Raw genomic sequence first — 23,307 nt, 5'->3', positions numbered from 1 at the left:
GGGGTGCAGCCTCACGGCCCCGTTCCCCATTAAAACCTTAATTAAATAGGAAAGTGCCTCACGAGAGCGGGAAATATGCGTTTTGAGGGCAAAACCCTGCTCTGTGTTCTACCCGGACGCAGTAATCACAACGTGCTTCCCCTGGCATTGCGGGAAGAGGTTCCAGAGTGAATGGGATGAGCCCCATGTTGTCTCATTCCAGCTCACGGCCACCCAAAACTTCAAACCAAAATGCTGCTCTAGTGGCAGAGCACTTCATATCCATCTTTCGCTTTCATAAAGGAGGAGATGGCAATTGTTCCACCACAATCTCTTCTAAAAGGATTCTGAAGAGAGAAGCATTTCAGTCTTCTACTCGGAAGCACCAACAGCCTTCAAAAATATGAAACTGTTTATACAGATGGAGATTTCTTGAGTAAAATGATCTTATCCTGCTGCTTGCCAGAGCCAACTGCATCTGTGGTTCCTCCCACCCAAAATGAGAGCCGAGATCTGCCAGCAGTACTCACAGACTGCCACATAACATCTCCTAGAGGTACAGCAACGTTAACATAATCAATGACATTTATTACACAGGAAAAACAAGGAAAGCACAAGATTAGAAAAAACAAACATGCTTTTAATTCCACAAATGCTCTCTACCTATTTACAAGGTATCCAAAACACCTGCCTCAAATCCAGCAAGGCAGCCAAACTCAGCTACTCACTACTTATTTGCAAAAACATTGTGTTTTAATGACAGCAAACCTGAGCCTCTGCACTTGGACAACCTGAAAGAGGACCGGAAAGTAAAAATCCTTCATTTAACAACAGCAATAATCCACCCCACTTCAAACGAGTGTGGGAGATTGAGAGTTCAATATCCAAGTCTGCACAGCAGTACTGGCTCATCCCTTGCATAGTTTTAGCCAAACCCAGCAGCCTACCTGGGGATTTCAGCAAATCCCTGTGGAGCACAGCTTCATTTGAACAGGGAAGGGCGAGTCCAATCTCCACAGGTCATCCATGAGACAACTGGATGCTATTCTGCTCTAGAAAGCAATTGCAATTTTTTTCCCCCATGAGGAACCAAACTCACATGTTTCTGTTTGAACTCTTCACAAAAGATAGGTTTAGCTGTGAACAGTAAGAAGGATGTTATGTTTAAACACAAACTACTATATGCAACAAAAGAACTACATTGTGCCTCTCTTTTTATTCTTTATTTCCTAGTTCACAATTAGAAGCCTACTGATAAATTGCACAGGTCACACTCCTGTCTGGGGTTTCTGAACGCCTTGGGGTCACATTGCCAATCTCATCCCAATCCAGGAAGAAGGCTCGAAGTGCCACCAGGTCACAGGAGGCAGAAAGGCCCAGCACCCGATGCCAAACCCCTCTGTGTGCTGCACTTCACGTGGGAAAGCAGCCAGAGGCAGGAAGTCATCCGGCAGAAAAAAAATCATCCCCCAAGATCTCATTTGAAACGGAAAAACATAATAGATACCATTTCAAGGACGAGATGTTTTAAAGATGTGCAAATGTTACAAACACTCATGGAGAAAAAACACTTCCAGGGCTGCAGGTCAGCCAAGTTGCATCTGCAAGGAGTGACTGTCCACACTGGCCCCTTTTCAAGGCCTTACATCTGCAGAGCAGAAAGATAAGCCAGGTCTTGTCTCAGCCATTCATTTCAACAGCTGTTGAATTTCGCACACAGTTACAGCCACAATTCAGCCATTTCAACAGTGCTTCCCACAGCCTTGCCCTTTTTTTTTTTTTCTGCTAATTTCTCAACTCTTTCTTTTTTGACCCTCAGATTCTAGTTCAGCTGTCTTTTCTTTAAAAAAAAAAACAAAACAAAACAGTGCACACTGCACTGATTTAAACAAGCTCTTGTGAAAGAAAACCTATGGAAAACACTCAGAGTTTTCATATTAAGTATAGCTGAACATCACAGTTTGGGGTTGGACCTTCCTTAGCAAAAGGCCTTTGGATTTTGCACCACAGCAGCATAGAGGCTGAAGAGCTTTTCCAGCTGGCACAGGCTTTCTCCACTGCACTGAGCATCACTGGCTGTGTGCAGACCTGGACTGGCTGCCCTTGCAGGACACAGTCTAACTCGGTGCTGCAGGTGAAAGTCAGCTCTGTACCAAGAACCTACACAGAGCCACCGCCTCAGCTACGTGGAGGAGGGCAGTGCATCAGCGTAGTGCAAGACTTTGCCACAGGGCATGAATTTCACTCAGAGTAAATTAAAAGGCCAAATCCAGACACAAGGTTACATGTACTTACTAGCAGAAACTCGTGAGGGACAGAACACACCATGAGAGTGTATTTATAAAATGGAAAGAACAGGGCCAAATGGCCTTTGTTTTTGCCATTACGAAGGAATGCTTTACCACTTTTCCCCTTATAGCCTTCCATGCTTGCTCACCTTTGGCACAAGGAATTCTATGTATCACGAGATTTAATTAATAATAATACTTCATATCAACACTCAGCACTTACATAGCGCTTCTCATATTCAAAGTGCTTTACAAAACAGCTTGTGAGTCCTCACAACACCCCTGTGAGGTAGGTAAGTATTATTATCCCCATTTTACAGATGGGTCAACTGAGGCAGAGAGGTAAAGCGACTTGCCCAAGGTTATACGGGGAGTTGAAATTCACGACATAGTGGTCTGGTTCTGGTCTCCCTTATGGTGGTGTAACACAAACGAACTCCCACAGAGCTACACTGGCATAAGCAAAACAATCCAAACCAAGTTTCTCTGGCTCTCAGTCCTCTACTCAAATCAACTGATCATACCCACTCCACCTACAACAAGGTGTTCACCTGCTGAAGTACTAGAGGAAATCCAAAGTGCAGCAGGAGAGAGACTGCAGTCTTAAGGCAACATGCACGTTAACAGCGCCAAATCAAGTTGGGCTCCATGCAGGTATGTTTCTGCCACACTGTAAGAGTAAATAAAACAACTGAAGTCATTTCCAGCTGTGCATGTACCAGCCAGGGGGCTAACTCCCCCCTCCCTCGATTTAGAGGAAACCCAGAGCAAAACAATGGGGCCACACCAGCATAGAACCAGTAGATCCAAAGCAGACTTTTCACCTACTGCTTTGTAGGCAAGTGCCCCTATTAATATCTTTTCATTTTGGACAGCTTCAGCGTGGTTCATTTCACTCTCTCTCTCTCTGAGTTTGTATCTCTGCATATAAACAAAATTCCAATATTTCCAACTTAAGAGTGATCAGCATTTAAACAGCATCATACATCTTTCAAAGACCGATCAGTACTTCCAAAAAGCATCAATGCATGCAAATATCAAACATACAGAAAACCAACAAGAGTGCTGGGAGATGATACCAAGGATAAAGGTGGTCACAAGACAGCACATTTAATTTTTATTAAAAATACCAAACAACTCACTCTTACTGTACCTATGCCACTTAGAAGATCATTCTAACCTGCAAAAAATACAGGTTCTTTTCCCAAAACTATTTACCTACTTACCTAGAAAGAAAGAAACAGCAAGCACACACATTTACACCTCCTCAAACTTGGCAGGCACAATTCATATGAATGCAAAAGGAGGGTGTGGGGAGGCAGGGTGAGTTTGTACATTGGCTATAGGGCAGTGGGATATGACAGAAGAAAATATCACATCCATCGTTACCAAAGAAGCATCAAAATGATGAGAAGAAACGTAAAAATTAAATGGATGACATCCACCAGAAATCTCAAACCCTAAGCACATGGAAGCTGGCAAACACCTTGTGCCACTTCACCTATGTCCAGACATCAAATAAAATCAAACCAACCTTGAAAAGAAAGCAAAAAGAAGAATAAGCCAGCCTGGAGACAATCTTCCAGAAACCACTTCCCTGCATTATTTTCAAATACATTTTACTCTGACTCAGTTTCCAAAAGGAGTAGGGAGAAAGAGACCCACTACTCTCTATATTTTTTTTTAAAACTGGCTCCGTACCAGTACCAGCTGAGAGAGAGGGAGAGAAAAATAATTCTTCAAACACGATCCTTGGTACTTGAATAAAATGTTGCTAGCCAGCTGATGAAACCCCACATTGCCAGAGGGTTCCAAGTGGAGTGGATACACGGTGCTGCTCACAGTCTTCTTCATTTGCTATGATATCTGTTCCGTGGGCCTCATCTGTATATCTCCAATCTAGAAGAGACCAGCACATGATTTTGCTGCAGCACTGACATATTTTAAACCTTGCACTGTGTACTCGCATGTGTACTGTTACTGTGGTAAGCTGCACACAAAGGAAGTTCCTGCAACTAAAAATAAGGCTGTTTAGCTGAGATACTATAAAGAAATAAAAGTGAATGTAACTTTTTTGCCTATAGCAGGAAGGAAAAAAGAGCAAAAATGCACAGAAAAGAGTATGAGATGATACTGAACTATAAAAGTTTATAATCAAGTCTTAAGCATGGACCTGCTCAGAGAATGAAACAGAGGCACTGCTTTTACCTCTCCACATCAGCCCCCAGGAGAACCTTTCATGCTCTTAAGGCAAGAAGGCCAGCTTCACTAGAGACAGGACCCTTCAGCTTCTGTGCTTCTAGACTGATCTAACGTCAAGATGGTTGCACCTTGCTCCAAAGGAGCAGAGATCATACTATGGATTTGCTAAGCATCTTGTGATCAAAGTTTGCTTTTGCAACAGCAACTCAGTCAACACCCTAAACTTTGACACCGTTCTTTCCTCCTCCTGGTTCCAGCTCAAAGCTGGTCACTTATTTCTTGTTTCCCAGGAAAGAAGTCCCTCTGGCAGCAGAAGCACCTTGGCAGGATCCAGCCCAACACATTTGGCAACTGGCAGAACCTGAACCAGCTGTAAGACAGTCAGCAAATCTCAGATGGCACTGTCCAGAAGGGACAAGACATGCCTGTATTCCTCCCACTCCCCCTGCTTTGCACAATCCTTCTCTGCACTCAGAGCAATCCTGGATGGATACATGGGTGTGGGTGGCCTGAGCAGCGTGGTCCCAAAGCTGCTAGAAGGGAACTGTAAACAAATGTGATTACTACTAATCCCCAGCTCCACTAAGCACACAGCTGACATGGCAGCTGCAATACTGATTAGCAAATATCAGGGCACCAGTTACTCTTTCCTCCTTTAAATACCTACAGCAGAGTCCTTAAACTCAACCACAGCTTACCTGTACATGAGGTGGGGCACTGAGGACATATATGACAGCATTAGCCATATCTTCAGCTTTGAGACACTGGGAAGACAGAGAAAAGAATCTAAGACAAAGAACACATTAGGAAAAATTAACCATAAAATCACACTCCCTTCATAACCATCAATAACAAGTTTCAACAGTGTCACTGGGGCATATCAAAAAAGATGGAAGCAAGCAGAATAAAAGTAATCCATTAAAAAACTGATAAAGGAAGTGTCTGGTGCTGATCTTTCTGTTTGATATGAATAAGCATTGCAAAATGCTTTGAGGTGTCTGCTAGATCTAAGATTCTCAAGTGCTGGGCAGAAAAACATAGGAAGACAATGCCTCTCTAAGAAGCTGAGAAGACATACCTGTACGTATGTGTCACATATATGTGACATGTGTCTCTGTACAATCAGACAAAGAGCAAATGAGCAGCTGCTCAGCAGAAGAGGGCACTATGGGGATGGATAGAAGAGCTATACTGGCTTACAGTGTGGCTAAGCAACTCGCCAAACTATTGGCACAGTAGCTCTGCCAGCTCAAGCACTGCCATCCTTACAAAAAAAATTCCAGAGAAGAGCAAGAAATCCTAGGACAGCTGCTTGCAGTACAACACACACTTCTTGCCCATCCTTGTTCAGACATGTTTGTGTATTGTATTTTCTCTTTAATAAAGAAGTCACAGCCTGCAAAATTTCAAAGCTGACTGATAATTTATTTACAGGTACATCAAAGTAAGAAAAAATACAGAGAATGAGAAACTAAACCTGAACGAGAATTTGCACAATGTTTAAATATGATTGCAATATCTGAGATCTGAGTGCCAAGACTTGACTTGGAGGATGCTGACTATTCTGGAAAGCATTATGCATTCTGCAGAAATAGCATCTTGTGCAATTAGCCAGGAGAAAGATTGTTAAACTACGATCAGAGCCACTTCTCTCTGTTCCCATATCTCCATGTCCTACCCGAATGCTCTCATAGGTTGCAGCAGCTCTCTCAGGGTCATTATCATGAAGCTTAAAAGCAAATCCCGTTTCTACCAGTCCCGGAGATATACACTGGAAAAGAGCAGAGCACATCCTAATAGGATTTGTAATTCTCCTTCAGTAAAAGAAAAACCAAAAACAAACTAAAAAGAACGAAAGCAAAAACCCCAGACCTCTGCCCCACAAAACTTCCCAGCTCTCTGCCACCCACAAAGCCAGCAGAGAGGGAGAACCCTCCCAGTACTCACTGTAGCTCGTATATGAGTCTTTGCTTCTCTGAGTTCTTGCCTCAGCCCCTCTGTGAGTGCTGTGACCGCATACTTGGTGGCACTGTAAAAATGCACCACTGACTGTGGCACAACGCTGTGACCATTCATGCTAAGGAGAGAGCAGAAAGGAGAGTGCTGAGGAGGGAGATACGCAGTCTTGAGAAAGAAACAACAGCATATTCGGTCTTTGCTGTATTTAGACAAGCAGAGGTTCAAAAAAATGTTTGGAAAAATCAGCCATCATGATCCCAAGAAACCCCTCACACCCCTGAGTGCCCATCAGCCCACCTAGAAAGGTGAAAGCTCCTCTGCTCTAATCCCACATGGCAGATCCTGCATTCCCACCCTGTGTACCTGTTAATGTTAATAATATGACCGTCATCGATGCTTCTCTCCTTCATGGACTGATAGGCCTCTCGGGTGCAGATGCTTACAGCCATCACATTGACCTGAGGGACAAGAGAAGTGGAGACTAAGACCAGCAGCCCAGGCCCTGTGAGCCTCCCACCAAGACCTCCTCACAGCAAAGATCAGCCTGCAGCAAAGCTGCACCAATGCAGCCCTGTCCTGCACAGCTCATACGTTAGTGCAGTCGCATCCACAAGTCCCAGTGCATAGCACGTCCTAGTAGCACCAACAGAGGAGGGAACTGCACCTACACAGACCTCACTGCACACACACACCCCCACAGCCCACATTATATTCCAACTGTGCTAAGGGCTGCAATAATAAAGGGTTTGGGTAGGAGAGGCACAGAGGTCCTGTTTTGTGAGACAGACCTTGGCCTTTGCCAAAAACAAATAGATTTTATAGTTTTATGGGCAAGTGTGAGGGCTGTGTGCAAGGTAAGAGAGCCCCAAACACCCCACAGTCAGCAGTCCTTCCAGGAGACAAAATTATCTCATACAGCACTGAGCACACCAGGATTTGGAGAGCCGATAGGACGCTAGCAGTGGGTAATTAGGTCAGCTAGTTAAAGTGGAAATCCCCAGATAGCGCCTTGTCAGGGAGCCAGGCACTCTTAGGCACTGCAAACTACATGGCCAAAGAGCTTCCCATGCACAAATGAAGCCAAGGATCATCGTGTGGTTCTGAGGAGGGCTCAAGGGGTCTAGGAACCCTTGAGATATGAAAGCCACTGATCTGCCATGCTGTTTGCTGACATCCTCCTCCACTGGGTAAACCAAGGAAAGAAGGAAAAGGTGATGTATCCTTTAGCACACAACCCACAGCTTTCTAAGTACTTGCTCTTTGAACCACCACTGCCCAGCATGATGTGGTTTCAATTATACTAAAGTCACATCACCCCTGCAAAGTGCCACCTTTAGAGCACAGATTGACAATTTGCTGGCTATAAAACACACACTCAAAGTTTCCAGGAAAGTAGAGATACGGAAATTCCCCCACCTGCAATACAAGAGCACCAAGCACCCACAGGTATGTGTGAGACCAATGAGCAAGCCATGTCAGCAGCAGTGCTAACTGCTCAAGTTTATAGTGCTTTATGTTCAAAAGAGTGGCCAAAAGGTGGAAAGTATTTGCTGAAGCCCTCTAGAAAGGATAAAACCATTTCAGTGCAGGACACGCTGGCAGGCCCTACCTAATGGCATGTCACTTTTTAACCAAGCAAGCAGGCCAGGCAAGTTTAAAAGCACTACTGTGCACTAAATATCCAGGAAGAAGTAAATTTTTGATGAATCAGAAGTCAGGTGTAACTATAAACGGGAGAAGCAGCGGAAACAAGTCATGTGGACAGCAAGAAACTGTCTGTCATCTCCATAAAACTTAGAAACAAAAACTGGGGAGGGCTAGAAGTTGGGAACACAAAAGGACAAAAATGCAGTCACAGGAGAATAACATTACTCGGGAGACTAGAAAGCAAAAGGCAAAAAGAGATGGATTTCAGAGGGGTGATTACTGAGCAGCACACTGGAAGGATGACTGGGGACAGCTGAAGGATCTTCAGCCATTGCTTTTGTCTTGGTCATTATTTTCTGTTCGTTAACAGAAAATATGCTTACGGGTTTTGGCCTTTGCATAGATAAATAGTATTCTTATCTGATCCCATGTTAACATGGAGTACCCAGGCAACACAGTAAGTGAAGTAATCACCCTAATCCAAGTGCACTTTGGTTGAGCACACAGTCACTGCCAGATATCTCAGCCATTGTACCTGGAACCATAGAGATAATTCCCCAGCACCAGGTTGAAGATTTACCTTGGCTGTGCAAGGAAGAAACAGAATCACAACTTTGCAGACATGTCTGCAGAAGCAGCACCTCAGCACTGGAGCAAAGCCCAGAACAGGCAGGGCACTTGAAATCTTGTGGATTTCACAGTAAAAGTCAAGGAGAGTGGGAGTAAGCTGCTCCAGTCTCATACATCAACCGAGTGGAGAGCCAACTTCGAGCATCATAAAATAAAAAGTAATTTTAACCCAAGATCTCTCCTCTTTGCTTTCCTCTCTGCCTCAGTGCAGTGCATCGCTGCTGCAGTCACTGCCCGCTCCACTCCATCTCCATGGGCCACTAGAGGGTAACATCAGCCTGACAGCAGGATGGAGCCAGGCTGCAGCACAGTGACTCACACCCAGCGATGCTTCCTTGCGTGGGCAGTTACAACATTTTGACAACTACTGGCAAAGCAAGATACTAATCAACAGCCACATGGGAAAGGCCAGAGCCCACACGGTAAGACACCGCAGTGACACAAAACAACCAGCTGGAAGGCAGCTCTTCTCCTGAAAGCACCCACAGGATTTCGGGATCCCTATCCCACTTCAAAACATAGAGCAGGCAACTCAGGAACATAAAAATATGCCTGGAAAATGAGCAGGCTCTATGGCTACATCAATTCTAGAAAACAATTGAAAGGCTTTTTGTTGCAAATATCTGCACAAGACATTTTTCAGCACGTTTCTATTTTAAGAACAATAAGTTCAAAGGTCTCTTGGAAAAGATGGTCAATACATCTGCACTCTGAGTTCACACATGCTGCACAAAGCAGGTCTGCAACCATGGCATGTGTTTGCCAATGCAACAGAAACAATAAGGGCACGTTGTAGTAATTAATGAGTTCCCATTGTCAGCCTGGGAGAACATAAAGGATTCAATCTCTGGAGGTGCTGAGCACTTTGCTTCCCAGAATCGGTGTTTTTTAAAGATATCAAACTGAGCATCCCAGCTCCTAAGCACACACACAAATGCAGGTTACAGAACACACATCCATGCACAGATGGTACATAAAAGCAAGAAGAACAGAGCCTCACTGGCCAGTGAATAATGCCAAGAATCAAACCCATTCAGTGCCTTCAGCGATGGGAGGATGTGTGCTGCAGTCCTTTGTGCTTGGAACAGTGCGAGTGGAAAGTTCAGCTTGAATTCCTGGCTATAAAGGTCAGTAGGCAAAACGTGAAGGAGCTGCTCAGATCTCAGAGCCCCAAGTCAGTGTGTACACAGCACGGGATCGGGGACAGCCGGAGGACTTTGCTCCAGCCTGACATAAAGCACAGGCTCACAAACAAGTGGAGAGAAAAGAGGGGGAAGCTGTAAATCAAAAGATGAAGGGCTCAGAACCACGTCTGAGATAAAATGCTCCCTTTCTTGCACACACAGACTCTGCTATCTGACAGCACAGCGCTCAGCACTGCTCAGCAGCAGTGGGAACGTGATTTTCCTAACTTGAGGTTCCTGCAGACCAAAAAGAATAAACTCCTGGAGATTATTCCCTTTAGAACAAATACCAGACAATAAGGAACTGGAACATTAAAGAAGAGGAATAAGTAAATAAGAACACAACTTCAACTGCTAGATGTATACTGAGAGAGGAGCCTGGAAAAGAGACAGCCAGCCTCAAAGCTCATAAAAAATGCATGGAAAGAAAAATCAATTTAACAAAAAGAAAAAAAAATGCCTTTAATTTAAAGCCCTAATGCCTCCCAAATCAATGCGTTGATGGCTGTTTAGAAACTTTCCCCATCTTGCAGCCCAGCAGCACACAGAAGCTCTCCAGCTACATTTCTAAGCACGCTGCTCGCTAACACCTTTCTCCAGAAACCACCCTTGGAAGAAGCCTCCCTGCTCCTGGTCAGCAGCTCGTGAAAGGTGCTGGCAGCTTTCCCCCGTTCTGACCCTGAAATCTGCAGAGCACACAGAAGAAATGGATGTGGTGAGCTCTCCCCCGGGCTGGCGTTTGCAGCAGGGAGAGTTGTTGGTGCAAATCCGTCCTCCCCAGACCCTGCTGCCACCCCAGGGACCAGTACATGAAGCTTAGGTGTCCCAGCCTATTCCCTAGGCTAAAACAGCAAGAGCAATTTTGTCAAGCGAGTGAGTGCAGACAAAGCGGTGCACATCACCTCTGGGAATAGAACATACCCCCAGCCTAGATTCCTAACCTGCCCCCGGGATCTGAAACCTTGCCTCTCTCCTGCCACATCACCCATCATCACAAAGCAGCTCCGAAGGGCACACACAGCAGTGCCCACAAGGAGGAGGACCCCACAGGTTCTCAAATCCCACTTCTGGCCACCACAAATACCAGCACGGAGCGTATCCTACAGGGTGATCCCCTTCCGAATCCTCGCTCCTGAAAATTAGTGGGAGATGAGACGAAGGGAGTGCTCCCAGCTGAGCTCCAGGAATGGAGCACAGAGAGAAGGCAGCAGACAAGTGCCTCATCCCTGCTTCAGCCTGCCCACTTCAGAAAGAACAAAAGGTCAGAAGAACAAAGGAAAGGGAGCATGAGTGACACAAAGCAACACGCTGAAGCTTCCAGACAAGACAGAATGACAGCAACCAGGACAAGGTGCAGGCGACCCACAGGGCCAGGCTCGCAGCAAAACAACGCTGGGAAGTGCCCTGCTTTATTCCAACTCAGCCTCAGCTACACTTCACTTAATTTTCTTTAAAGATTCCATGGCAACTGGGAGCAGGGAGATGCGTCGGTGCAGTGACCCGGGCTGGGCAACCCACAAAAGCCTGGCTGGGCAGACAAAGCCAAGCAGAGCCTGCTTTGGCTGCAATCGCAGCAGTGAGCAGAGCAGCCAACATCCTAACAAGAACTTAATTAGACAGAATACAGCAGCTCTCACTCTGGCAGCAGGAGTCTGAGGCCTCTGTGTGCCTGTTCTGCTTTACACAGCCCCTGGAACTGCATGGCCATGGAAGGCCACCAGCTGCCATGGGGCAGACAGATCCAGGCTGGCTCTGCTGTCAGACACAGGGGCCCCAAGCCTGTAACTTCTAACAACTTTTCAAACAGACATCTTTTTCCTTCACTACAATATTGCTGCTACAAAGACACTGTGGTTTACTCAAAGGCACAAGTACAAATCCTATTCCCCGTGAAGATGATGCTTTCACATACAAAAATATGGAGCATACAAGGGGAAACCTACCTAAAGCAGCTGCAAGGCAACAGCACACAAACATGCACATGTCCCACAGCTGTGGATGCCAGGTGTGTGCAGAGAAGGGCTGCCCCACAGTGACAAGTCCCAAAAGAATGCACGGGAGCACCTCAGGGCAGCAACGCCCTGAGAGAAGTGCTGCCTGTGAATGGCACGAGCAATTTGCACTGTTTCTCTGTTTGGCAGATGAAATGGGTTTGCTGGTATTGAGCTTTAACCAGATTACAGGCAGAAAATGAAGCTTCAAAGACAAAAGCATTACAGCTTTTTAAGCCAAAAGGAATCTGCCTGTTTTAAAACCCATTGCTAAAACTAACAGGATTAGCTACAAAAGCCAGTGTTTGGTATTCAATTTCCTATTCTGAAGGGAAAAAAAAGCCAGGCTCATCACTTTGTAGAAAGACACTGATCTAAAGGAAAAATGCTACTGAAGGTATTGAATATTTTCATGCTCCAGGGTGAAGGCGTGTGGCTCAGCAGTACATGATGCCTTTCCACTTCCTGCCTAGCCAGCACAAAGCCATGTCAGGGCCAGAGGGGGAGTGGTCCTCAGCTCCATGCCCAAAACAGATGGGCACAACGGTGCTGGTGAATGAAAGAAAATAATCTATGCAATCTAGATAAGTTGAGCATAGTTTAAACAAGTGGAAAGTCAATGGGAAAGCGATCCCATTAAAAAATAAAAAATAGAAATGTGAAAAAATATTTTCTGGTCCCTCATCTACTTCCCGCCTACGGCTGTGTTTGGGGATCCCAGGCCACTGCTCACACACAGCTCCTGCTCTCCACAGCACTACTCACGTCTATCATTGTCCGCCAGCCCTCTGTCTTCCCTGAGAGCAGAGGCTCCGGGCGCGCCAGCCCCGCGTTGTTGATGCACACATCAACTCCCTGGTGAAGGGTCTTGATGGCAGAGAACATGGACAGGATCTCCTCTTCGTTGGAGAGATCACACTTGTATGGGATGAGGGTCCCAGGGTAGCCGGCACTCTGGCATTCAGCTGCCAATTTCTGAGGAAGAGAGAAAGGAAGAAAACATCCATCAGCTTTCTCTGTTTGGGGATAGGCCCAGGAGAGCAGAGCTGCTTGGAAGCAAAGCAGAGGTGACTTCTGCTTGGAAGCAGTACTGTGATTATGTACTTGTATGAGAGCAGTACCAAAGAACTGCAAACGGTACCGAGGCACAATGTTTGCAGCACATCCAAGCACGGCACACCATGAGCCTCACAGTGCAATGGAAACAACAGGGGCTAGAGTTTATTCCTGGAACCTCTGAGGGCTGCAAGCTCAGCCTGATGCAGCCTCCCCCGTGGCCTGTAATGCTGCAGGAGGTGTGTGGTGGCCTCAGCAACAGAGCTCAGTCTATTACAAATGGATGTTTGTAGACTGTAGCTTTGCATTGGCTTTAATGTGTTAACCTATTTCTTTCAAAGAAGGAACACTCTTGTGCTGCCCACTGTGCTAAGCCATACAGCTGGAGGTGAGCAAGTGCTGGCAAACCACCAGTAAATGCTGCTGTGGGACCGGGCTGACATGCTGCAGGGCTGTCACACCGCCGAGGGGATGAAGGACATGGCAACCACATGCCCCGCAATTCCTCATCAGCCATTACCGACAGTTATCCCAAGCCTCCAGATCTCGTATCAGATATAAAGCAAACGAAAGGCCGAGCACCGCTGACAGCCCCATGCTAACGATGCAGCCAAACCCTCCACACGATGCCCCTTTCCCCTGATGCTAACGAGAAGCAGCATCTCAGCTCTGATGTGTCACAGCAGAGACTGTGACAGCTTCCAGCACGGCGGGGCCACGTGATGTCTGGGATCCACAGAGATGGACTCCGGCTACAAACGTCCACTGCGTCACTCAAACTGCACCGCCCGCAGCACTGTCCCCAATGTGACATCTCAGTGGGTGCAATGAAGCTCTGCTGCTGGAGGGGCTGTGCGGCTCCTCCCCGCCTGACGAGGTGCCTGCAACCCGCTGTGCCCACCGGAGCGAGGCCGGGCCCAGGCCTGTGTGCTGCAAGGTGCGGGGCCAGAGCGATACCCAGATACCCAGACAAACATCAGACAAAGGAAATAACAACATGGAACGTGAGAGAAACTGGAAGGGAAGAAAAATCAGACTGGCATCGGTTCACTCTGAGGCAGGATGGCAAGTTGGTCACCATGTCCAAAAGGGGGGGAAATCCACCTGCAGATCGGGACCTGACTCCCAGCATTGAGCCCTGAAATGTTCTCTTGACCGCAGCCCTTCCAGAGGCTCTTTTTGGTGATCAGCTCCTCACAGCAAAGTTTTACCCACACCACTCTCCCTCTCAGCATCCAGAACACATTGCCTCAGAGCAATGAAGACACAAAGAGCTCTGCTTGGTAAATGATTTTCAACCTTTCTCAATCCCTAAGACCAAGGCAGAGGTGATGCAAGCTCCTGACTACAAGTTTAAGCCCCTCTGGTTTGCCATGCTCAGCGTTCAGCAGCAGATTGCAGGTTTCCACAGATCTCAGACCACAAGCTGAAACCGTCCTGAGCCTAAATACCTTCTCCTGCAGCCACAGCCCCTCTGGTACAGCTCAGTGCAGGCAATGCAGCAGCACAGGAATTATTACTGCTGTCACAGCATCAAGCCAGGAGAGGACAGGCACAACGAGTTCAGCCGGAGATCGATGCATCCCAACAGCATCTTGCTCTCAGGAGAGCTCCACTGCAGCTGAGCTCAGCAATATTTCTGCCCAACAGAGAACAAAGGTGCCCCCAGGACCAAACCAACCCTGCACTCTCTCAGGGCTGGTTTCACCTTGCCGTGTGTGCAATCTTGTTGGCTATGTGCTGGTCACGTCTGAAAAAAATATATGTATTTTTAAAGATCAAAGCGCACCCTTTAGAAAACAGTTTGGGAAAAATCTGCAAGAGTGACATTTAGGAAATTATAAGCAGAATGAAGGGCTGCTGGAGGATGCTGAAAGTACTGCAGGGATAAGGCCTTGCTCCTGCAAACTTACAGGTGGGAAAAACAGGGCAAGGCTGCCCTCCCTCACATCCTTCATAACCTTCAGGTGAGACAGAGAGCAGCCAAACCCAGCCCTGCTGCACCCCCCTCCTCCCCAAGTCACAGCAATGATTTTAAAAGATAAATACAAGCACGAGGAATCCAAGCGAACCCCCTGTGAGAGGACTTGTGCCAGGGGAGCTGGCTGGAAGGAGACAGAGCCCAGGGACACAGCCGGGGAAGGCCAGACAAGCTCATGTGCGGCCCAGAGGGAGCTGCCATGTTCAATATCTCCGTTTCCATGTTCAGCTGTCACTTTCTGCTACTCGGTGCAGCTCTCAGAACAACTCCTGGACGGAGGCAGGAGGGGCCCATACACCACATGCCATAGTACGGAGGCATGCAAAGGAGCTGCTAGCCATCCTGCACACCTCTCCTCAGCTCAGGGCTCAGATACACCACCAGAAAGCTCTGTCTGACACCCAGCAAGGCTCCCCTGCCACCACCAACCACAGAAAGCTGTCTACAAACAGCTCCCCAGACCCTGCTTTTCCTGCATGGTTTCTCGCCGCCTCAAATGGGAATCAGCACGGATCCTTTCATCTCTCAGGCTGCACTCATGCTAACAAATTCCCTTTGAAAACGAAGCGCTGAGCAGCGCTGACACCAGGCTGAGCTGAACGTGCTGCACACATCTCCAGATAAAGCCATCACAGGCGCTTCAAAGGAACATCAACCACAGCTCAGTTCGTAGACACACGTAAAGGCAGTCTCTTAATTAGGGAGCCTGCAGATTTATTTTTTTTTCCAGAGCAACAGTTAAGCCCCTCAATGAATGCTCGTTCCACTTAAAGAAAAGTCACATGTGCAAAGAAGAAATAAAAGCTGCTTTCCTAGATTTCAGTAGCAACTTGAGAGCGATGTGTATCACAGCACCAACCCAGCCCAGAGCCAGCACCTCTATCAGCTCCGCACCACGCCACTTCCACCTGCTTGGAGATGGGGCTGCTGGCACTGCTCAGCCAAAAATGAGACAACAAAGGAATAATAATTACAGCCCAGGTTACAACATTTAACTGAGAGTCACTCATTACCACTGATGCTAGCCCCGTAATTCTGGTGCACATACAGCTCCAGGTAGTGTTCGTGGAGTTTCAAGCTAGCTGGGAAAGATCAGCTTCTGCTCTGGGCATCTAAATTGCTGGTGAGGACCAGTGAGCCAAAATGGCAGCATGCACACGAGATGCACAGGCCACAATGCACCTCCTGCTCACAGCCCAATTTCTCCATTGACACCACCGTGATTTATCTCAATCCTCAGCAACACTGAACGAAGGAATGAGCAAATGAAAAAGGCACCCAACACCTACACTCAAGTGGGACAGAGAAGAATCCCTGGTCGTGACGTTTACCACACATTATTTAGCTGTCTACTTTTGAAGGGCTGAAAGGATGCCTCACACTTAATGGATGATTTCCAAACATCAGGACTCGGTTTGTTCTTCCAAGAGTTAACACTCTTTGTGCACAAGACATTTACAGAGGGCACAGCACCATGCATTTACATTCAGTCCTGGTGACATGGTTCTACAAAACTAATTGATATAAACATTTCAGGGGACTCTTAAGGGGAGGCAAAAAAGAAAAGCGTCACGTCGGGCTTTATTTGGCAAACCATCCTATTAACTTCAGACACATTTAGTTCAGAGAGATTAAAGCCAGCAGAAACCATTAGGTAATTTTTAATCTGACCTGCCATTCATCACAGGTACTTGCATCCTACTGATTTAGCCTATGCTTAAATATGGAGCTGTACCAAGAAACCAAGTGGAAAGAAACTAAAGTCACCCCAATTACATTTGCTATCTAAAGGAAATGAAGGAGAAAAAAAACTAATGAACAGCACCACACTTGTAAAAGAAAGCTGGGGGCTTAAAAATCCTTTCACTTTACTGATTGGCAACTTTGAAGCTTCTTTTAATTAAGTTTTAATACCAGTGCAACAGCGAATAGCACATAAAGCTGGGGTTTATTCCAGCCATTTCCATGGTGAGTTCAGTGACCAAAGGCAAGACTCAGAGCTCAGATTCCTTTCCTGCAAAAGGGAGATAATCGCACTGAGACCCTCCCAAGAGCAGCCGGGGACCTGGGGCTTTTTGTCTGCATGTGATCAGTACCTCAGATTTCTTCCAGCTCCCTTTGTATGGCATCAGGTCCCCAGACAGGGCCTCCACAGGAGTCTCAAAGGACTTTCTAAATGAATAAAACGGTAAAGTGATTCTCCTTACCTCTCTTGAGCTTTAGATCAATGCTTTTTACTTATTGTTTGCAAATTGCTGCTCCTCGGCTCATATCCTCTTCTGTTCCAAAACAAGGCAGAATGGTAGGGATAAGAAAGCATGGAAAATAGGGTTCAAATGGAAAAGCAAACATGCAGAGCTCAGCTGGGGGCACCAGTACGAAGGAGGAAGCACTGGTTTCAGACTGTTTGCCCGAAGTGCATCTGAAGCACAGACTGTTTAATCAGGGAGACTGAATTATTTTTATGCTGCTCCAGAAACTCTCAGCACTGCCAAAGGAAAGAAAAAGCTCAAAACCTGGAGAAAATTGAGGTCCCTCTATTTTTTCATCCTTCAGCACTCTAAATGTACTTATTTTACAGACCTTGCAAAGACGCAAAGGTAGCACACAAAATCAGCACGTTCCATAAATAATCCCAAGAAAACAGATCCCACTTTATACAAGAGAAGGGAATACAAGCCTGGAAAATGTCTTGAACATCTCTGATCTTCCCTGCTCCCAGAAGTGAGAAACAACACGGATGGGCACCCAGGGTGCAGTGTGCCCTCCATCAGCACCAAGTGACACCTCAGCATCTCATGCTGGATGCTACCCAGGCTCTGCAGCTGGACCTTGTAGCAGCACCTACCTTTGGGTCACACAACAAGCCCGTCCCATGAACACTGTCTCCTGTCCACCGCTAGGACGAGGCCCAAGAGCCATTCAGCTGGCTTCAGCTCAGGAATCTCAGCCAGGTTCCCGGGTAAAGAAGCGTCTGGTTGTGCAGTCATGTCCTCCTCCTGCTATTAGCAGTGCCCCCAGAGGGCTGAGGAGCTGTGCTGCTCTTTCTCTGAGCCCTCTACTGCTCCCTGTACCTTTCAGCAGTTAAGCATTCAAGACATTTTTTCCTAGCTCACTTAATTTTAAATTTCTAGTGTTGCACACACAAGCCAAATCACTGTATTTCCATCACCCTGGAAGCTCCTGTTACCTTAAGTCATTCCAACAATTGCTCCTTACGTCAAGGCTGAAGGCACTTTTTTTTGGTGCTTGCTCAGATCACACTGCTGCAGACGGGAGCGGAGGAGAAGCACTGCCACTACTATGACAGCTCATTAGAGCAATATTCCTCGCTTATTCTGAGCTATGACTATCCTAAAACAAGCATGGTGGGTGCCTGCCCACTTCTCAGCTCCAAAGCACGAACAGCAGGTTCCCATGCAGCCAGGCACGTGGATGTTTTCCTCCCTCAGCGCTCCCACGCCCTCGCAAAGGCTGCAGCTGCTGTCCCACAGCCGCTCCGGCCCTCAGCAGCCCTCGGAGGGGGGCTTAGGGGGAGGTGGGGAGTGGGAAGCTGTGCCTCTCTGCACGCAGAGTGACAGCTCGTGCATCTTGCTGCATCGCCGCCTGCTCCAGCGCACATCGCCAAGGCAACATGCACACACATCGCCGCACCCAGCAGATAACAGCACACATCTCTGTGCTACACGCTTTGTAACCAAATGCATCGCCGCGTTTGTGCAGGAGATGCAGGAGCACCCACAAGGGCAGCAGGTGCCTGTCCACATCTCTGCCATGAGCTCTCCCGGAGCTTTTCTGCTCCCAGCCTTGCTGTCCACACCTGTGGGACACTGAAGCAGCCCCAGACACCCCACAGTGCACTCCGAGCTCCTCACACAGGGATCCAGGCCAGGAAAACCTGAGCACACCCTGCTCCTTTGGGGGGAAAGCAGCCAAGGAATTCTCCAGGGCCTGGCCAAAACTAACCCCTCGCTACCACAAAGCAGCAGCACATCCCTGCTGCGAGAGCCTACAGCCGGCCTCCCACTTTCAGCACTCCGTGGCCCAATTTGTTTTTCAGTTTCCAGCCAGGCAGGACTGGGTGTTTGCCCACACAGCACCGCGAGGACTGGGCAGGAGCTGCGCTCTCCACGCCTTTATCTGTCTCATCAGCTTCTGCTCTGCACCTGTGTAATCCTGAACGAATCCTCTTCTGAAAAGAAAGATTAGCACATGCTTGCACTGCAGCAGGCCTTCCCTCGCAGGCTCTCCAATATCCCCCAGCAGTAAAATTCAGGTGCAGGTGCTGAGTTGTGACGTGATGAGGATTTACAGCCCAGAGATGAAGGCTCGGGCACACTGCAGCACGAGCAGTGGGGGCAGCGTGGCTGTGGGTGCCACACACTGTGACCGAGAGCCTGCAGGGCCGCCAGCACGACGCCAGGCACCGGGCACAGAGGGATCAGCACGGGCACATCCGCGCCGCTGCTAATCCTGAGCTAAGCCACCAGCCCCAGCAGGGCTGCGGCTGATTCTCAACAGAGAGCAAAGTCTGGTGAGCAGAGCCAGAGCACAGGTCCTGTGCCTCCACTGCCACTCTCATCGCATTTCACGCCATGCAACAAGATTGAGCTTTAAATCCATACAGGACTGACCAGGATGAGCGAGAGATAGCATCGGCTGGGAAATGAGCAGCAGCACTCCTCGCAGGGATGCTGGCAGGAGCTGGGGTCAAATCCTCAGTGCCCCCTTACCTCTGGAGAGCTTTGCCCATTAACAAACCCCAGCGCACAGAACACACAATGAGACAATTCCAAATCACGTTAAGGGGAGGGAGAATTAATGGAAGCAGCTTTAAAGCAACCTTTCCCCCCACACCTCACAGATGGGGAAAGTCATCAGACAGCTCAGCACTCATCCCCGCTGTGCAGAGCGGCGGTTATGGGATCTCTCATTTTATCAGGAAAGGATCTGGTCAGGGATGAGTGGCGGTGGCAGCACCTGTGAATCACGGTGACCACTACCCCTCCAGAGGCCAAGGAGATTCTGAAGGTCATTCATTCACAAGCAGAATCTGCCTTAGGATTATCCTGCTGAGACCTGCAACCGCTGCCTTAAAAATAACTGAGGGTCCCCTCGCAGACCAGCAGCTCGGCCAGGCCGTGCCGAAGGCCCCTAGGGATGGATGGGACGTGCACAGCTCCGCCTGACCCCCACGGTGCAAGGCCACAGCACAGGACATGCTGGAACCAGGCAACCTCCTGCCTGGGGACTCACACAACGTAGTGACGTTCCACACTCACCTGCTATGAAACAACTTGGCTTTTACATCAATTGCCTGAAAGCACCACGAGGCCAAGAGCAACCCTCAAAGCCTGGGCCAGAGCTGCCGTGCAGTGGCTGCAGGGGACATGTATAGCATCTGTCCCTTCCCCCTCCCACACAGACACAGTGAAGGGAGCCCTCGCCTCCTCAGGGGCCAGGCTGCTCCAGCCTGCAAGCAACAGCTCAGCTTATCAAAGGCTATTTCTTGAGCAAGATCTAACCTTGAGGACGCAGTCCCCGGTTATAAATGTTACCTTTGATCAATAACTGTCACAAATGCATTAGAATCAGTCAGTTAAACCTTGTAATTCAAGCAACATTTATTGCTTCCTGCACAGCTCTATCATCTCCTCAATAACAACAACCACACGATATCCATCTCTAAATCTCTCTGGTGCGCTCCAAAGCAGTGGCAGCCCCACAGCACACAGGGCTTGCTCCCTGCAGGCACAGCTTGTCCCACTGCAGCTCACACCTCCCTGTGCTCCAAAGCACAGGGCACGTCCAGAGCTGCTCTCAGGCCATGAGATGTGGGATGGAGGCACCACCAGTGATGTGATGCCTTTGGTCCATAGGATGCTGCAGCTCACACTGCAGCCCCAGCTGGTGGTTGACAGCACAGCCACCACGGATGGGGAGCAGCTTCATCTGCAAAAAGCTCTGGGCTAATTCATGGAGCATTTAAGCTCGCTTCTGACTTGAAATACACAAAGAAGAGTAGAGAGCACTCCATAAGCCCACATGCCAAGAAGTCTGCGGCAGCTGCTAACAACTCCAGGCTTTGCACTTCGAGCAAGCTTTCAACCCAACTTATCTCCCGGTGTGCAGGAATTTAGTAAAATCATTTTAATTGTATTTCGCTCCTCGAAGTCTGACTGTAGCCCAAGAGCCACCACTGCTGGCCCACACACACTGAGCTGCAGAGCGGCACAATGGGTCAAACAAAGGGCCGTTGTGGGGAACCGGCCGGGCTGAGCACTGCGTGAGGGCTGCACAGGGGTCAGCACTGCAGCTCAAACACACAGCCACACAGGGGAAGTGAACTGTCACCATGCCTGCACAGATAATGGGGGTGAACCGAGAGAAAAATAAATCAAACCCAGTTTGGAAAGAAGAGGCAACGCCACAGCACAGTGCTGGGTTCCATCTGAGCTTTCTGTATAGCACAGAACAAGGCTGCTGCACTGCCCGTGAGCCAGAAACAATTCAGAAGTCAAATAAGGAGCACTGGAGTCATGACACAGGCTTAATACCAGAACCACAGCTTTGCAATTCCCTCGTTATCTTGCCTCGAGCCCTTATCTGATTTTCCAAGAGATTAAGAAATCTTGACATAGCATTTATTGCCCATGTTAAGCTCCCCATGAGACTGCATACTCTTTCAGTCGTTTACAGCAGGCTGTAAAGCCACCATGTAGAGTGGTTCCTGCAACCTCTCCTTGAAATGGATGACTCCAGCGCACAGCAATTAAAAAAAAAAACAATTTATGCTCATTGCTACAAAGTGAGCACCATATCCCTGTTCTTCAATATCACTATTTGCACTCCTCCCATCTCAAGATGCCTTGGTTTATTTTTCTGGGTGCGCTCTTCCATACATCGCTATTTACAGCAGTATTTAATGAACTATTCAATCTTAAGAGAGCAAAAAGTTCTGTCCTGTAGCACCTACCACTGAGATGCTCCAGCACCCCTTGTGTCCACACCTCACAGCACCAAGCTCTCAGCCCCCCAGCACCACTCTCATCCTCCCATTGCCCTGCAGCCCCTCACCACTCCATCTTGCCCTTTGTGACCAAAGCCCTCCTAGAAGCAGCACATCCTCCTCATCCCACCACAGCTCCTGCCAGGACGCCTTCCTACAACGTGCCAACAAACAGCTTAGAAAACAGTAGCCAGAGGTAACAGATGAGTGTATTTCATGGTTACACGATAACTAATTGAGGGAAAAGAACAATGCTCTCATTTCCATCCTACTGTTTCGTGTGCTCAAAGCCCATCCATGGGCAGCAGCCCACAGGTCAGGCTCCTCCATATTACCCATGCTCTCCGAGATTGTTCATACAAACACGTCCGAAGTCCCAAGTCCTACTGTGGGCTCAAATCTGAGGCCTGAACATCTCTAAAGAGAAAAAATTAGGCGAGGCTCCTGGAGAATACCTTGGTTATCACACACAGATCTCCCAAAGGTGCAGTGAGAAGCCCCACCTGCAGCAGCATGAGGGACGGAGCCGTCCCACTGTGACCTTGGGCCACCCCGAGCTCCAGTCCCATCCAGCAAGCAGCATCTCTGGCATTTTCTTCCTCATTAAGGACACACGCTGCGCATAAATAAAGCCAGAATAGCAACGGAGCAAAACATAGCCCAGACACCTACCAAAACAAATGGCTGCAAACACGAGACTGTCCTGAGAGCCTGGGAGAAAGAACCAACCAGGGCCAGCCACGAGCCTCACTGTTTAAATCAAGCACTTGACAGATGACAGCAGCAAGAGGTGAGCACTCAGTTGCTGCTCAGCACAGCCGTGTACTGAAACAACCCAGAGAGATCATGCATCACATGGCTGAGTTGTGTGCAGCACCGAACCGCTGGGAGATCCCAAGGAAAGCCAACCCAGAGAGCAGCTCAGGAGGTTCTATCAGTACATTTTTATCCTCCCTGCAAGCGGTGTGCATCCTTCTGACTGATGAAAAAGAGAAGTTCTGTTTCGTCAGAGCATTACCATTTCATTCCCACTGGAAGCTTTGTTTCTCGGGGTCTTTTGGGCAATTTATTCACGGTGTGGTCAGCTGTGCAGAGCGGGACCATCCCAACGGGTCAGGGCAGCAGAAGTGCTGTGTGCACAGAGCAGCCCTGCACTGCTGCCACAGCTCTGCACCGCCTGCAGCTTTCCTCCCCGCAGAGCTGTGTGAGCCCTCCCATGGCCCCATCCGACCCTGAGTTGTCAGATCCCAGTTTCCCATGCAACACAAACAAGCAAAAAAGAAAAGAAACAATACTTAAAAAAAAAAAAAAAAAGGCATCAGTACTTCCTTAAACCTCATTGAACAGCACGGATTCATTTGCTTCCCAGCTGGCTTCCACA

General features: G+C 48.1%; 1 protein-coding gene across 1 annotated transcript; it reads right to left on the bottom strand.

Moving 5' to 3' along the window:
- Positions 1-1,748: 1,748 nt before the first annotated feature.
- On the bottom strand, positions 1,749-22,963 carry DHRS11 (dehydrogenase/reductase 11). Its single transcript, XM_010722017.2, has 7 exons — positions 22,945-22,963; positions 12,646-12,855; positions 6,792-6,886; positions 6,417-6,546; positions 6,148-6,240; positions 5,168-5,233; positions 1,749-4,166 (listed from the first exon to the last, which is right to left on the bottom strand). The coding sequence occupies exons 1-7, from the start codon at positions 22,945-22,947 to the stop codon at positions 4,125-4,127; spliced, it is 639 nt and encodes a 212-aa protein (XP_010720319.1). The 5' UTR covers positions 22,948-22,963; the 3' UTR covers positions 1,749-4,124.
- Positions 22,964-23,307: the final 344 nt, after the last annotated feature.

This window comes from Meleagris gallopavo, chromosome 21 (assembly GCF_000146605.3).
Source record: "Meleagris gallopavo isolate NT-WF06-2002-E0010 breed Aviagen turkey brand Nicholas breeding stock chromosome 21, Turkey_5.1, whole genome shotgun sequence".
Lineage (NCBI taxonomy): Eukaryota > Metazoa > Chordata > Aves > Galliformes > Phasianidae > Meleagris > Meleagris gallopavo.
The sequence above is the reverse complement of the archived record's forward strand: the minus strand, read 5'-3'. Positions and strand labels throughout refer to the sequence as shown.

Bases quoted from the DNA above. Each gene is read 5' to 3' on its own strand.
- DHRS11 (XM_010722017.2), bottom strand. The intron at 6,547-6,791 runs GTACACAGGGTG...CTCTCTCCTTAG, and splicing joins CATATTATTAACATTAACAG to CATGAATGGTCACAGCGTTG. The intron at 6,241-6,416 runs GTGAGTACTGGG...GCTCTTTTCCAG, and splicing joins AGACTCATATACGAGCTACA to TGTATATCTCCGGGACTGGT.